This window comes from Monodelphis domestica, chromosome 1, assembly GCF_027887165.1.
Source record: "Monodelphis domestica isolate mMonDom1 chromosome 1, mMonDom1.pri, whole genome shotgun sequence".
NCBI lineage: Eukaryota > Metazoa > Chordata > Mammalia > Didelphimorphia > Didelphidae > Monodelphis > Monodelphis domestica.
The window spans coordinates 226,866,294-226,882,955 of NC_077227.1; the positions used below are offsets into that span (position 1 = coordinate 226,866,294).

The 16,662-nt window shown below is 34.7% G+C and overlaps 1 protein-coding gene across 28 annotated transcripts in view; it reads left to right on the forward strand.

The window, feature by feature from the left end:
• Nucleotides 1–16,662, forward strand: part of UNC79 (unc-79 homolog, NALCN channel complex subunit) — a 338,162-nt gene that overhangs the window by 135,213 nt on the left and 186,287 nt on the right. For all 28 annotated transcript variants that reach the window (XM_056810500.1, XM_056810495.1, XM_056810498.1 and 25 more), the window contains 5 exons: nt 3,298–3,488; nt 5,040–5,163; nt 7,706–7,846; nt 12,264–12,485; nt 13,593–13,820. In XM_056810500.1, the coding sequence (XP_056666478.1) occupies nt 3,298–3,488; nt 5,040–5,163; nt 7,706–7,846; nt 12,264–12,485; nt 13,593–13,820 (906 nt within the window). The remainder of the gene's footprint in view (nt 1–3,297; nt 3,489–5,039; nt 5,164–7,705; nt 7,847–12,263; nt 12,486–13,592; nt 13,821–16,662) is intronic.

Consider the following 16,662-nt stretch of genomic DNA (forward strand, 5'->3'; position numbering starts at 1 on the left):
AAACTAAAATATCCTGCCTTCCTCAAAGGGAATTTTTTCTCCTCCTCCCTCTGGCTGTTGACCATGGCATCTAGCAGCTGAACAATTTGCCCAGAGGAGACACCTCATCTAGTATTTTGAGAGTCAGTTTGAGAGAGTTCAAGGACCAACTGATGGAGCAGACATACTTCAGACAGAAACAAATACAGAGAGGGGCAGTCATATGAGGATAGAAGCAGCTTCAAGGAGGTGAACTCTGTGAATTCAAAAGAGAGGCAGTTGATAGCTGAGCTACATAAAAGAGAAATTCCTGGGAGCTCAGCTGAGCATTTTTGAGAATTTCAGAGGGAGAGAAAGGACATCAGGTTCCTGTGGTTTTAGAGTTGATTTGCCTTGGCTACATGTGTTCTCTATATGTATGCCTCACTACTCTTGAGTTTATGCCCATTTTTCTCTGTGTGGTAGAATGTGCCACTGATTTATGGGGGAAATGTTTGGTAGTTCCTGTAATTACTCTACAGTCTTAGTCAATGCTTTTATCAAGAGCTAGTTGTTTCTACTGGCTGATCATTAAGGAAAAACACACTGGTGGAAGCTGATGATCCATAGTGTTAAGGGCCTGGTCCTTAAATTCCAAGGTAGCAGCTACACTTTGGGGACTCAACCCACAAGTGTGAGTTTTAACTGGGGGTGTAGTCCAGTGGGGGTGCTATGGTAGGCTTCATTAGGGAAGTATTTGGGTCTTCTATGCCTTGGTGGGGACTGAATGGAAGTGATTCTCCATCTGAGACTTTCCTTGATTGATGGACTAGAGAAAAATGAATAGTTTTTCTTCTTATCTTTTGAACTTCCATTAGAATATCAGTTTTTGGTGTTTTTTTTTTCATATCAGACCAGTTGTTTTGATATAACTTGGTTTAATGTTTATGCCCTGGTATTTATTGCATTGCTGTGCAGTACTATGAGTATGGCAACTTAAATGAACACTATGGATGAACACTACAATTCAAGTGATTAGCAATTTGCTTAGAGAACACTGGAAACTTATTTACATTCATTTAAAAGAAAAACTAACTTTTGACCATATTTTTATTGCTTGCCTTAGATTGCAACTATTGCTCGGTGGCACAGTGGATAGAGCTCTGAACTTGGGATTAGGAAGACCTGAGTTCAGATCCTGACTCAGACACTTAACTAAGACCGTAACCCTAGAGAAGTCATTTAACCTCTATAAGCTTCAGTTTCTTTATTTGTAAAATCAGGATAATGATAGCACCTATCTCTCAATGTTATTGTGAAGCTAAAATGAAATTATATCTAGGTATATGTATAAAATGCTTAAAATTTAATTACATGTTAGTTTATTATTATTATTATCAAGAAATAAGTTCAGACAAATTCTCTTAGATCCTTATGGATTGCAATTCGTAACCTGTTGGCATAAAATTCCCGAGTGTTCATTTCCAAGTTTTTAATCCCATTTTTGGGGAGCCCCATACTTCTTTGGGGTTTTTCTAATTTATTTTCCTTAATTTACTTATTCTAGTGAGGGCTGAGTTTACATTCTAGTTGGATTCCTGATGTGTTGCAAGAGTTTATGAAGAGATTGGGTGTGCTCTCTGTTTTATTTCCTAATACTGAATCTAGGCTGAATATGTGGGTCTAGAGCAAAGAGGCCCTTTTTGTGGGAGAGGAGGAGGACAAATTCCCCGCCCCCAATTCTTCCTCCGGAAGTTCTGTGTTATATAAGAACAGAGACAAAGCAGTATGATTTCCTATGGGAAGGCCTAGTGACAGTAGATCTAATACTTCTGGGGAGGTGACCATACATTTTCAAAGTTTTCTGTGAAATAGGCTTCCTTTTGAGCAGGAAGACAGACTTTCTTTTTCTTTTTTGTCTTCTACTTGAGTGCCTTTGCAAGCACCAAGACAAGGGGCAACACAAGAAATTTGTAAAATGATGTTTGCTTATTAAAATTACATAATCATTAATTTGGAATTGAGTATAATCCCTAAGCCCAGTGCTCCATGGTGGACATTTTTCCATGTGGAAGAATGCTAAATTCTGGATTGTTTGTGAACTGTGCTCCCTGGTCTTTGCTGGAATGCACTGAAGTTGCTTTTTTGGGAACTAAAAATATTTAACTAGATTGTGAGTATAAAGGAGTGGTCCCTTGAAAGCCCAGGACTTAACACAGAAAAGGGGCTATTAAGGAGATGTTAAACTAATTGTGAAAATGAAATCTTGTCAATAATCTATTATGAAGTGTGAACTGTGAACAAATTCCTTGGGTGAATCAGAAGTTCACACAATAATTGAGAACACCTTGTGTGTGTCACCCTTTAAAGACATAATCTAGTCACTCAGAAGTAGTTAAGCCAGGAGCCAGCAGTTGGAAAAAGAACCCTCAGTTCTTCACCTTTTGGCAAGGAGGGTGTCCCCGCCCCCATGCCTTTGTGCCTTTAGCTTTAAAGTTTAGCAGCAGAGCTCCTCATTCAGCAGAAACATCCTACTCAGAAATTCTAGTCATTTTAAGATCACTTGAGGCTTAGTCGAAGGAACAAAGACACACAGTTTAGACAGAAATTGATACAGAGAATCATTTAGTCACTTGAGATAAGCTGCAAGAGCTTTAAGGAATGCGAACCTTGGCTTCAGAGAAGAGAGACCCCTATGATTTCAAGAGGGGCCAGCCCCTGCAATCAATAGCTTTATTCCCTAGAGGAACAGATCCTAGGAGGTGCTGAGTAACTTGATCAGCAGAGACATTGTATCCAGGGTAGGAGCATTGTGAGGACTCTTAAGAGGAGAGAAAGGACATTGAGGACCTATAGTTCTGGAGTTTCCTTGGCTACATGTATCCATTACACATGTGCCTAACTGCCATTGTCCTCTAAGTTTGAGCCACTGTCCCTATATATGTTGTATGAACTTGTGGCAGAGTGTGCCTTATATTTATGGGGGAAATGTTTTGTAGTTGGTGTGCCATCTGCCATTGCTCAGAGCTAATTGTGTCTGTTGGTCAAATGTAAAAGGGAAATGCACATGTGGCGACTCATTAGCTACAATATTAGTGGTCTAGACACAAAGAATATCCTCTAACTTTATGGGAATAGTAGCTGCACAGTTGGAGCCCAACCCAGAGAATGAGTGTATTGCAGAGGAGGTACTAGTTTGGAGGATTTTTGGCTTAGGCTTTGAATATCTCTAGATGTTGGACCTGGAAATGGGCTCAGCTTCTTAGGGGAAAATGCTTACAGATGATAATCATAAGTATATTATATTCTTTCTCCCTTTGGCATTGGAAATACCCTTAGGTTGGTGGGTACTGGGACAAGTCCTGCAGCACTGTGACTCAGCTAAAGGAAGGTCTCAACCGCATTCTTTGCCTGATACCCTACAATGTGATCAGTCAGCCTGTGTGGGAATGCATCATGCCAGAGTGGTTAGAAGCCATCAGAACAGAAGTCCCAGATAACCAGCTAAAAGAATTCAGGGAAGTATTAAGGTAGGTAGAACAATGTTTTCAGTACCATGGTTGTGTTATTTAAGAAACTACATCTGGTGATTTTAAACATGGTTTATGTTGAATGATGAATAGATCCTCCATTATGCTAGCTGCTTTTTAAGCATAATTCTAATTTTTATTTGATGAGGTAGATGCAATGTGAAAGAAGTTAAATGCTAGAAGGTAGCTTCAGTTTTAATTTCTTAGATATTAAGCCTTTTTGTTAGCCCTTAATAAGAATGGAAACAAGAACTAATAACTGTTAATACATTTGTTAATAATTCAAAATATATGTAAATAAATTCATAAAATGTCAGTTATTGGAAAGGAACTTAGAACAAAGAATGTTAGAACATGTAATGTTAGAACATACTATATAGAATGCAAATTCAGTTTGATCAATATTTTTTAGGCTCTTGTTATATGTAAGATATTGTGCTAAGATAAGTTGATGCAAAGACAGAAATGAGGCTATCCTTGTCATCAAGGAACTTGATGGATTGGATGGATACAATTTATACTCAAATGTATAATATGATGTAATTTGAAGAAGAAGAAAGCACTAGAAAGATGGGAGGATGAGGAAAGCTTCAGGAAGGATATAGCACTTGAGTTGAAAGTGAAAGAAAAATCTGAAAAATGATATGGATTTTGAAAGGTGGACATAATAAAGGAATATACTTTAGACAATAAACACCAATGCATGAAGTTAGGCAATGTAGTGTAGAATTTGGGAAGCAGTGTGACTGAATGCAAAGGGGAGCAGTAGGAAAATAAATTTGAAGAGATAGGTCAGAACCTTATTATAGAGAATTTTAAATACTGGATTTAAGAGTTTGTAATTTATCTTGAAATAGGGAGTCATGAAGGGCATTTTAACAGGGAAGTAACATGGTTGAATCTGTGCCTTATGAAGATTATTTTGGGATATTTTTGGAAGATATATTGGAAAAGGTGATCCTGACAAAAAAGAATCTATAGGTATTTACTAGAATGGTTCAAGTGAGAGTTGATGGGGATTTGAATTTGAGTTAGAGCTAGGAGCGATCTTAGAGATCATCCAGTTCAGTTCTCTAATTTTATTAATGAGGAAACCAAGACCCAGATAAATGAAGTGACACATCTAGAAATTGTGAGACTAAAGCTAGGTCCTAGATCTTTTGGGTCCTTGTACAAAAATAGTAATTCACATTTATATAATGTTTTAAAGTTTGCAAAGTGTTTTTTATATACCTTATGCATCAAAATAATCCTGTGAGGCTGGTACAAAGGATATTATCATACCCATTATAGAAATGAGGAAACTGAGTCTTAGAGAAATTGTGACATGATACTGGTTACACACCTATGTTTCAGGTTGAAATTTAAACCCAGATGGCCTGACTTTGTATGGGTATACGGGGGAAGGCATGATTGAATCATATAGAACACAGATGGTTGGAGTGGGGAGGGGAGTGTATGCAATTTGACTCCACAAAGTATGGAATAGTTGGAAATGCATCTGAAAATATGTTCCTGATACTTATTGATTTCCATTCTTTTCCTTTGTAGCAAAATGTTTGACATTGAGCTTTGCCCTCTCCCTTTCTCAATGGAAGAGATGTTTGGATTCATCAGTTGCCGGTTCACGGGATATCCCTCTTCTGTGCAGGAGCAAGCTTTACTATGGCTTCATGTAAGTTAGTGATGCTGGTTGATCATGGAGAAAGGAGCTATAGCCTGGGAAAGGGAGACCCTTTATGGTAAAATTCAGTGTAAATGTTGTCCAAATGATGGTAGTATTTCTAGGTCTTCCATAAGTGCAAGACTTTCTTTACTTTCCTTCCTGTGTCACTTTTACTCACATATGCCCAATACTTCACATTAGAACAATGGATAAACCAGGGCCCTCTCTAATATTTGGATCCAGGTGCTCAGAATTGAAGTTTATTTGGTTCATTCACTTAATATTAAAAAAAAATTATTTAGCACTTATTTTGTTCAGAGCATTGTAGGTGCTAAAGGGAGAAACAAAATCTAGATTACACATAGTCCTAGTCTTCTTTGAGCATAGACTCTAGGAAGGGGATAAGAATCAAACTCCAACAACTCTAATATTCAGCATTACTTGATAACTTCTTTAGAGACTTGAAAACATTAATTCATTTAAAAAACAGTTATTAAACACCTATGTGTTCAAAGGCAGCATTGGATGGTAGGTGCTCTCTTGACTTCTTTGAAGAATCCTATCAGTCATCAGGGGTCTAATGACTTGGAGTCAAAGATAGGAGGTCAAACTGAAAACAGAGATTTATTAGCACGCTAAAGAAGTGAATAAAAGGAAGGGGAAACTCTAAGGAAGATTCACCTTTCTGCCATATAGATTTGGCATTGATGACATTCCATAACTTTTTAGAGTTATACAGCCCAGCCCATTAGCAGAATTCTGAAACCCAAGCTAGTTGAATAATGCATTTTATGAGAGATACAGAAGAATAGAGAAAAAAGGGGAGCATTCAAAGGAGAAAAGGGGAGTATTTGGAATGTAACTGGCAGTATTTATTGAAATAAAGAACCTGTTCAAGGGCAGGAGACAAGGGGAAATGACCAAATAATTTTATAATTGTGAAAAGTTGTTTTATACATGATTTATGCATGATCTCTTACCCAAGAACAGCAACTAGTTGTTATAATGGTAGAGACCACCCACTTTACCTTGTCTTTAAAAAGTGTTATTACTATCCATTTCTCCTTCAATAGGTATTAAATAATACTTTCTAGTATTTGGCCAAAGGTGGTTGGGAGATTAATCCACCAACATTTTGGAAAATATTTGTATTTCTTATTTTTCTATTCATTGCCTTCTTAGAGCTTTGGTTCTAACAAGGAAGATGATAACTCATAAACAGATAACCATAGGACAAATCAGAAGGTGATAAATGTAAAAGAAAGGGTAACAAGTGTTATTAGAGAATTGGTGCGAGAGAAATCACTTTGATCTGTTAGAGGATAAAAGAAGGATTTATGGAAGAGGCTTCTGATCTAGATTCTGAAGGATAGGTAGAAACAGGCAGACAGAGCTGAAGATGGTGGTGGTGGGAGTAGAGTGAAGAATGTACCAGGCAGAGAGAATATAGCTTAGTGAGACACATCATTAAAAAAAATTACAAATGAAACTGGTGAATTTGCTTCAAATTTCATGTTCAGGAAATCAATCTTTCCTAATTAATTTCTAGAAGTAGTAGCTTAGTTACTGTTTGTAGTGAAAGGGAATAACTTTCATTGATCTCTATCTTTTTAGAATAAATGAAATATAAATATGATTGGGGAAAGGATAGGAAACAAAACATTTCAGCTAGGTGGCACAGTCCATAGAGCTCTGGACCTGGAGCTGAATTCAAATATGGCTTCATGTAATTATTAGCTGTGTGACCCTGTGCAAGTCACTTAACCTTTGTTTGTTTCAATTTCCTGAACTGCAAAAGGGGGATAATAATAACACCTACTTCCTGAGGGGGTTGTAATGACAAAAATGAGATAATATTTGTAAAGCACATTGCAAACCTTAAAGTGCTACATAAATTCTAGTTATTATTATTATTAATAATTATCACATCTGATAGATCATAGTTTATAGAATGTAAAATGTTTGAAGTGGAAGAGATCATAGAAGACAGAATGTTATGACAGAATATGAGAGCTGGAAGGGATATTAGAATATAAAATGTTAAAACTAGAATGAACCCATATGTAGGCCATAGAATGTTAAAACTGCTATGGACCTAATAACATATAATATTAGAACAGAGAATTTTAAGAGTGAGGAGAAACCCAAGAGATCCTCTAATTTTATCTCCTATTTTTACTCATTTCAACTAATATTTATTGGATGCATTCTTCCTCTTGTATATCCTATGATAAGAATTTTGGGAAATTTAAGGAGATGTAAAAAATGCATGACATAGTTCCTACCCTGATGGAAATTACAATTTATAGACAAGGAATTGAAAGACCAGAAAGTTGGTGACTTGCCCAATCTTAGACATGAGGGACTAAAATATAGGCCTTCCAACTCCCAGCCTAATGTCTTTCCTTACTACTTGTTTCTGATATCCAAATGATGTACAAGATTAAATGACATATTAAATAGTTAATTTAAAAATTGTTATATTTTTGTTCGTATTTTGAAATTTTATGTTTTTCTTTTTTTATATGTCTATATGTTTGTCTTTCTTCAGGTGTTATCAGAACTAGACATTATGGTGCCACTTCAGCTCCTAATAAGCATGTTTTCTGATGGAGTTAATTCTGTCAAAGAGCTAGCAAATCAAAGAAAATCAAGAGTCAGTGAACTGGCAGGGAGTCTTGCAGCTCGAAGGGTAATTATCACCCAAATTCTTCTCATATTTCTTGTTGTGATTCTGGAAAGCACTGCCAATTGCACCAGTGCCTAAGACTGACATCAAAGGCCCAGATATTTGTTAATGATGACTGTTTTCTTTCATGTTACCTTCTTTTTATCATTCAAGATTCATATAAACTATGAGATAGGATCTAGAAATGCCAAATGGAATCTATAACCAAATGTCTTTTAGTTCTCAAAATTATCTCTTTATATCTATCAATTTAATACACACTTATTAAGCACTTACAAAGTACTGCCCCAGTCTCTATAGAGAGGGAGACTGAAAATTTAATAAGAAAGGAGCTCTGCCATTATAGAGCAGAAAGCCTAGGAAGGGGAATAATAATCCAGAACTCCACAGAGATCTGAGAAAACATTTTATTAAGTTGGCAAGTACTATAGAAATAGGAGTTAGTGGAATTTATATTCTAATAGAGAGGCAAATTCAATCTATAAATAACAATAATATATTCAATAATGTAATAAGAGCATAAGCAAATTGATTTTAGAATTTAGATGAAGGAGAGATCCTTAAGCCTGGGACGTGTAGTGGGTGGCTACCCTTTCTTGCCCTTCTTGTGTGATGAAGAGAGCTGCCACCATTTACCCCTATCCATATCTGGCAAGACTATCCCTCTCTCTTGCTAAATCTGCTGATCCCTTTTACTTGTGTATCACAGACCCCTACAGGGAATTTGACCAGTAGCTGGAAGTCTTTGCGTTTCTCACTTCAATTTAGAGACAACATTCTTAATTTTCATGTAGTACAAATCTTAACTTTTTACCAACACAGCAACTCAGATATTTTTAATAGGGTACTACCAATAATAAATTAATTACCTAGATAATTACCTAGATACCCATAATCATCATTTTAAATAATAATAGTGACTTGAATAATTTATATTTATGTTTTTCAAAGTATTTCATGTATAATATCTACTTTGTAGGAGGCAGAGCAGGACAGGAATTATCTCCATTTCACAGATGAGAAAACATCGAGACCCACAGAGACTAAATAACTTGTCCAAGGTCACTCAAAGTGATTTACTGACTTACTAACTTAATTTACTACTTAAATTACTTTTTAACTTTTCCACTTAAAAACTAACTTAAATTTCTAATTCTTCTTACTATTGTAAGACTCTATGGGTTCATCATTGTATATATTCCTGCTATTGATAAATGTAGGAAGTGTAGAGTGTAGTGGAGTATAAGCTCTTTTTTGAATACTGTCTCAGACAGTTACTAGCTGTGTGATTCTGGGAAAGTCACTTAACTTCTTTAAGCCTCAGTTTTCTCATTGGTAAAATGAAGGTGTTAGACTTTAAATCTGATCCTAAATAAATAACAGGTCTTTCCATACTTTAGATGTTCTTTGTGAAGTAATGTGGTCAAAGTAAGTCGTTCCTTCTGGCCAGTCTTCTAAAGAAGAGCCTCTCAGTCTTTAGCCAGGCTAGTTCTAGGATGATAGACATAATTTACTTCGGACCTATAGCTGAAAGTTTTCCAGCTTTATAGCATACAACTCTTATTTCAGTTTATATTCTATTAACTTTTGATAGTTCATGGTCAATACGATGCCATAATCAATCATTGAAGGAGGATATGTCAGGATCATGAGAACAAAGGTTTAGAGATGGGAGGGACATAGAGGTTGAGTCCAGCCTCCTTATTTTATAGCAAACTGGAAGTCACATAGGTAGCAAGCAACATTATTATTCTTTCTGTAGTGTATGGTTCCACTGCTGTAAACTTTAATTAGGGGTGCTTTTAGTAATTAATATGTGTTTAATATTGACAGTCCTCAGGTTTCCATATTTCTTTCATTAGCCATGGAATCTCTAATTCTTATGATGATAACTAAATATTACCTTCTAATATTCTGTTTTGAGAAGATTATTCCTGAGACCTTATTTTAGAGAAAGGTGTAATAAAGTTTGGGTTAGTTTACTTAAAATGTTTGATATGATCCAAATATAAAAGTAAATTCAAATGTCTTCTTCCTTTAGTGTAGCAGTACTTTTAAAATGTAGCATAAATCAGTATTTTAAGGAATTTTGATAGTTTTCTTTTATATTTTTATATGATTCATTTAATTTTTTAAAAGTACATATAGTTTAATGACTACCCCACCACATCTGATCATAGGGGAAAATATTTTATTTTTTTTTAATCACTTCTTTTCTTTTGTAGAGACTTTTAAATTGTTTTTTAAATTTACAAATTCTTTCCCTCTACTTTTCCCTCTCTAATCCTTTGAAAAGGCATGAAAAATCAAAGCCAACAAATATATAATTTATATATATTTTATATATATATATGCATATATATATATATATATAGTCATGCAAAAAAAAATTCCTGCAATAGCCCTGTATTTTTTTTTAAACCCTTACCTTCTGTCTTAGAATCAATACTGTGTTCCAAGGCAGAAGAGTGGTAAGAGCTAGGCAATGGGGGTTAAAGTGACTTGCCCAGGGTTACACAGCTGGGAAGTGTCTGAGGCCAGATTTGAACCTAGGACCTCCTGTCTCTAGGCCTGGCTCTCAATACACTAAGCTACCCAGCTACCCCCAATAGCCCTGTTTTTAAAAAGGCAAAGAAAAATGGAAGAAAATATATTTCAACTTGCATTCTAAATATGCCAATTCTTTATTTGGATAACATATTTCATTGAGTCCTTTGGAATCATTGTGAATCTTTGTGTCAATCAGAGTTACTAAGACTTTAAAGTTGATTATCTTTACAACAGTGGTATTTTTGTGTAGATTGTTCTCCTGGTTCACTCATTTTTTCACTTTGTATCAGTTCATGCAGATTCTCCCAGGTTTTTCTGAAACCATCTCCTTTATCATTTCTTATAGGTTCAATGTTAATCTGTCACATTCATATACCATAACTTGTCCGGCTAGTCCTCATTTGGGCATCCACATAGTTTCTTTTTTAACACAGTTAAGAGTTTTTAGAAATAGTTTTGTATATATGAGTCCTTTTCCTCTTTGCTTAAGTGTATAAAACTAGTAGTGGTATTGCTGGGTCAAAAGAAATGCATGGTTTGATGGCTTTTTGGGTATAGATCCTAATTGCTTTCTAGAGTAGTTATACTAGTTCATAGCTCCACTAACAATGCATATCTTTTCCCACATTCCCTCGAGCATTTGTCATTTTATTTTTTTGTCATCTTAGCTTATCTGCTGAGTATGAGATGTACCTCAGTGTTGTTTTAATTTACATTTGCCTAATTATTAGTGATATAGCTTACTTTTTTATTTGGCTATTGATAGTTTGAATTTTTTCCTTGAAAATTGCTAATTCGTAGTCTTTGATTTTTTATCAATTAGAGAATGGCTCTTATTCTTGTGAATTTGACTCAGTTCTTTATATACATAGAAATAATTCCCAGCTTTTGTTAGAGAAACTTTCTACAAAGATTCCCCCCCCCCCCACTCTCCAGTTTCCTACTTTTAAAAAAATTTTATATATATTGGTTTTATTGGGCAACCTTTTAGTTTTATATTTTCAAAATTATCCATTTTACTTTCTTGAATCTCTCAAACTCTAGTTTGTTCATAAACTTTTCTCTCCATAAATCTGACTGGCATCATCATTTATGTCTAAATTATACACTCATTTTGAGAGTATTTTAGTATATGATGTGAAATGTTGGCCAAAGCCTCATTCCTGCCAAACTGCTTTCCCAGTTTTCCTATCAGTTTTTGTCAAATAGTAAAATATTGTAATTAATTATTCACAATATGTGGTAAATCCATTTAGTCCTTGTTTTTTTTTTAATTAGGGAGCTCATTTTATAGCTTGTTCAATTTCTCTTTTCCCAAGATAAGATTTATGAAGTATTTTATTTCCTGTTCTGTTAATTTGGACCATTTATATTTTTGTAAATATTCATCAATTTTGCTTAGATTGTCAGCTTTATTGCCATAAAATTGGGCAAAGTAGCTACTAATAATTGTTTTTATTTCCTCTTCATTGATGTGAATTGATTAATTTCCAAATGAGTAGTGTTTGGAGACATTTAGATTATTTATTGGGGAATGAGAAGAGTATCATAGTTGAAGGCTAGTTATTTTTATATTTATTTATATAATTATATATATTATATAAATTATACATATTTATATAATTATATAGTGTTGCAAAGCACTTTCCTTACAACAACCCTGGCAAGTAGATAGTATAGATATTATCTGTCTGATAGATGAGGAAACTGAGGCTCAAAGAGTTCAAATTACTTGTCTTAGATAATATAACTAGCTAAGTGTTGAAACTGGGACTTGAGCCAAGTCAGGGCTTTTGCTTCCAGGCCCAGTACTCTTTTCACTAAACTAAACTGATTTTACTCAATGAAATTTCAACCTTTCTTCTCACAGGTGAGTGTTGCCTCTGATCCTGGTCGTCGAGTTCAACATCATATGTTAAGTCCATTTCCCAGCCCTTTCCAAAGCCCTCTCCGAAGTCCCATGCGCAGTCCATTTCGGAGCCCTTTCAAGAACTTTGGACATTCAGGAGGAAGGACTATTGACTTTGATTGTGAAGATGACGAAATGAATCTGAATTGTTTTATTCTTATGTTTGATCTTTTGCTGAAGCAGGTACTTGAAACAAAAACTTTCCTTCAATTTACATTATTTTTGTTCATTTTATCATCATAAAGTCATAGGGAATTTGAAAAGACCTCAAGGTTATATAGGCCTAACCTTTAATTTCTAAATTCTTTCTATGGCATCCTTGACAACTAGTTCTTATTCTGTTTGAATTGTATGTCTCCAGTACCTATTTTAAACACTTTGTATGGCCAGAAAGTCACTACCTCATAAAACAGTTTATTTTATTCTAATTGTTAGGAAATTTCTTTTTGAGCCCAAATTTGCCACACTATTCCTTATTGCTTGTACCAGAAGCCATTCAAAACAAATCAAATCCCCTTTTTGCATGGCAGTTATCAATGACTGAACTCAGACTCTGAATTCATTTTTCAAAAGGGAACTTCCAAAAGTATTTGGAACAATGGCAGCATCACTGAAATATATATAAGTTTCTTTGGGCCTCTCTTTCCACTTCTATAAAAGGAGGAGGTTATAAAATGATCATTTAAATGTCCTCATTTTGCTCTGTTTAATATCTTTGAACTTCAGGCATTGGTGATTTCATCAGTATTGGCATGATTATCATTAGTGTAGACAGAATCTTGTTCCTTAATGCCCCCAGTCTCTAAATACCCTATATTAGTATATGATGTTTGTGAGTTTTTATGGACAAAAACAATTTTCACTGTCAGCTAATTTTCCAGCAAAAAACTATACACTCTAAATTTGACTTGTCTTCAGATGATACATAGTCTGTCACTGGTCCCACATTTGAATCTTCTAGCTAGGGAGGACTCATCAGAGTTTGTTCTCCTTTCATTAGCTTCCAAGAGCCCAGGGTTATTTCATTGTAACAGTGAGTCTTTTAATGAAGATTGCTTTTTTAAAAAAATCTTTATTACTCTTAGTCATACACTACTTTGGTATTATATTACTATAAATCTCCAAATAAAATCATGGAAAAGAATATATACATTCAGCTATAGATAGATAGACATTCTATTTTTGAATAAAAATACAGCATATGGTGGGTGGAAGCCACTTCTGGGGGAGTATGCAAAAATCATTAGACAAAAATCACAAAATTCCCTCCTTTTCTCTTGTATCTGGCAGATGGAGTTACAAGATGATGGAATCACCATGGGCTTAGACAACAGTCTGTCTAAAGACATCATGTCCATTATAAATAATGTCTTCCAAGCCCCTTGGGGGGGTTCTCATACATGCCAGAAGGATGAAAGAGCTATTGAGTGCCACTTGTGCCAGTCAAGCATCCTTTGCTATCAGCTGGGGTGTGATCTCCTAGAACGACTGGCTCCCAAAGAAGAAAGCCGGCTAGTGGTAAGCAGCTGAAGGAAGGCAATGTCTATAAAGGTCTATGTCATGACAATAAGCTCCCCGAACACTTGTTTAGTACCTGATGCCTTACAAAGCACTATTACATTTAATATATTACTTAATCTTCAATTAAAATCTAATTCAAAACAGTAGATATTTAAGAAATGGTTTAATTGTTTAACAAAGAAGAAAACAGTAAATGTGTCAACCCAGTAATGAAAAATGCCCATAAATTATATACAGAGCACGATAGAGGGAGGAATTTTAGGTAAGATATGGTCCTTACTCCTTACTGTCTTAAGTGAGAAGCAGTTTTAGTATTCAAAACCCTTCAAAATCTTCCTACCCACACCCACTACCTTTCTAGTCTTTTTACATCTTACACCACCCCTTACTTACCATGAACCCTACAGTCCCAAGACATTGGCAGCCTGGCTATTCCTTGAACAAGACAATTTCTCCTCACCCTAGATATTTTCACTGACTATCCCCTTGTCAAGAATGTTCTCTTTGCTCATTTCTGCTGCCTGCCTTCTCTGGCTTCCTTCAAGTTCCAGCTATAATCCTATTTTCTATGGGAAACCTTTCTCAATCCCTCTTAATTCTAGTGCTTTTTGTTGATTATTTCCAATTGATCCTGGAGGTAGTTTGTAAATAGCTGTTTGCATGTTGTCTCTCCCCTCAGACTGTGAGCTTCTTGAGAGCAAGCATGGTTTTTAACCCTTCTTTGAATCCTCAGTGTTTAGCACAATAGTAGGCACTTAATAAAACCCAAGTTTCCTCTTTGGGAAAATAGGGATAATAATAGCACCTACCTCACAAGATTGTTGTGAAGATTAAATGAGATAATGTTTGTGTGTGTGTGTGTGTGTGTGTGTGTGTGTGTGTGTGTTTGTGTGTTGTTATAGTAATAGTAGTATTAGTGTATGTTACATATTATGGTGTTACATAACTATTTGCTATTAATAATATAACAAGACATATAGCTGATATAAAATAACACATGACAAGGTGCAAATGAAATGCCATATGAGATCTTCCTATCAATTTTGCGAAGTCTTTATTTTATAAATGAAATTTATTTTATAAATGAAAAGCCAGCTTTTCATAGTGATAAAGTATTGCACTGGAAGTTAGGCTCATGTTCAGCCTCCCAGAGGAAAGAATGCTGAGTTTGGAGTCAGAGAACCTGGGTTTAAGTTTGTCATTTAATGTTTGTGATTTTAGGCATGTCATTGAATCTCTCTGGCTTAACTTTCCTCATTTGTGAAATGAGGCTTTTGTGGGCTCCTCCTAGCCTTAAATCTGAAAATCTGAAATCTACTAACTGTGACCATGTGGAAGGTCACTTAACTTGGCTCAGGCAAGTTTTATTTATTTTTTAACAACTATTGATCAGTATTATCTTTTATATTAAGATACTTTCTTTTTTAATTATGAACTTAAAAACAACAAACATGAATATTTTCTCTTACAAAGAACAGAAAGAGGACAATACTAAATTATGAATTAAATTCAAAAAAATAAAAAATTAAATTATGAATATTTACTATGAAAAGCCCATTTTAAAATATTTTAAATTTAACATAATAGTTCAAAGACCCATTTCTTTGTGACCCTTTCTGAACTTCAAAAAAAAAAGATTCAACACTCCTTTCTTTTCTGCCTTTTTAAAGTATCCCTATTAGTAAGTTCCCTATGTCCTATCCAATTCTAACTTGTCCTCAAATAAAAGTCCTTTTTGTCAAATAAACAGTCATGCAATACAAATTCACACATTGGATATTCCTGAAAGCATATCTTACTCAGCATCTCTAGTCCATTACTCTCTCTGCCAAAAGTTCGGAAAGCATGATTTATCATAATCTTTTGGCATCATGATTAGTCATTGCTTTTATCATGGTCATTAAGTCTTTCCAAAGTTCTTAAAATATTGCCATCATAAAAATTATTCTCTTGGTTCTACTTACTTCCTTCTGAATCAGTTCATAAAGTGGTCCTAGGTTTCTCTCAATCCCTCCCTTTTGCCACTGCAAATGATACTCAATTATATTCAGAAACCATAATTTGTTCAGTTATTCCTCAATTTATGAACACCTGGTTTGTTTATAGTTTTGTTTTTTTCTTACACAAAAAGTATTGCTGTAAATATTGTATACAAATTGGTCCTTTCTGTCTTTTATTTTTTGAGTAATATGACTAGTATCCCTGGGTCAAAAGATATACTTAAGTTAGTGAATTTTGGTTTTGGTTCCAAACTATTTTACAGAATGGTTATACTTCAGAGATCCACCAATAGTTTATTAGTGTGCCTATCTTCCTTTGGCCCCTCTTATCTATCTATTATAATTTTCCTTTTCTGTCATATGAAGGATGTTAGGTAGAACCAAATAGTTATTTTAATTTTCCTATCCTGATAATTGGCAATTTGGAAAAATTTTTCATATGGTTTATGGTAGCTTGCCTTTCTTCTTTTGAGAGCTGCATGTTCATCTCCTTTGATTATTTATGTGTTGGGGAATAGCTTTTACCCATATGTAAATTCCTTTCTTACTCATTTTGGTTACAGGACCTTTTCAGAGAATTTTACTCTAAAGATTTTCCCCTTTCAATTAATGGCTTTCTTTATAATTCAGTTGATTTTATTTTTACAAATACTTTTTGATTTTATGTAATCTTGTTGTCTGTTTTATTCCCTATGAACCCCACTTTTCCATTTTTGACCAAGAATCTATACCTATCTATAGTTGTGAAGGATTATCTCTTACTAATCCCCTTTAAGTTGTTTGACTTTTTTTATAACTAGATCACATTTATTTGGATTATATTGTGGAAAAGGTGTGGT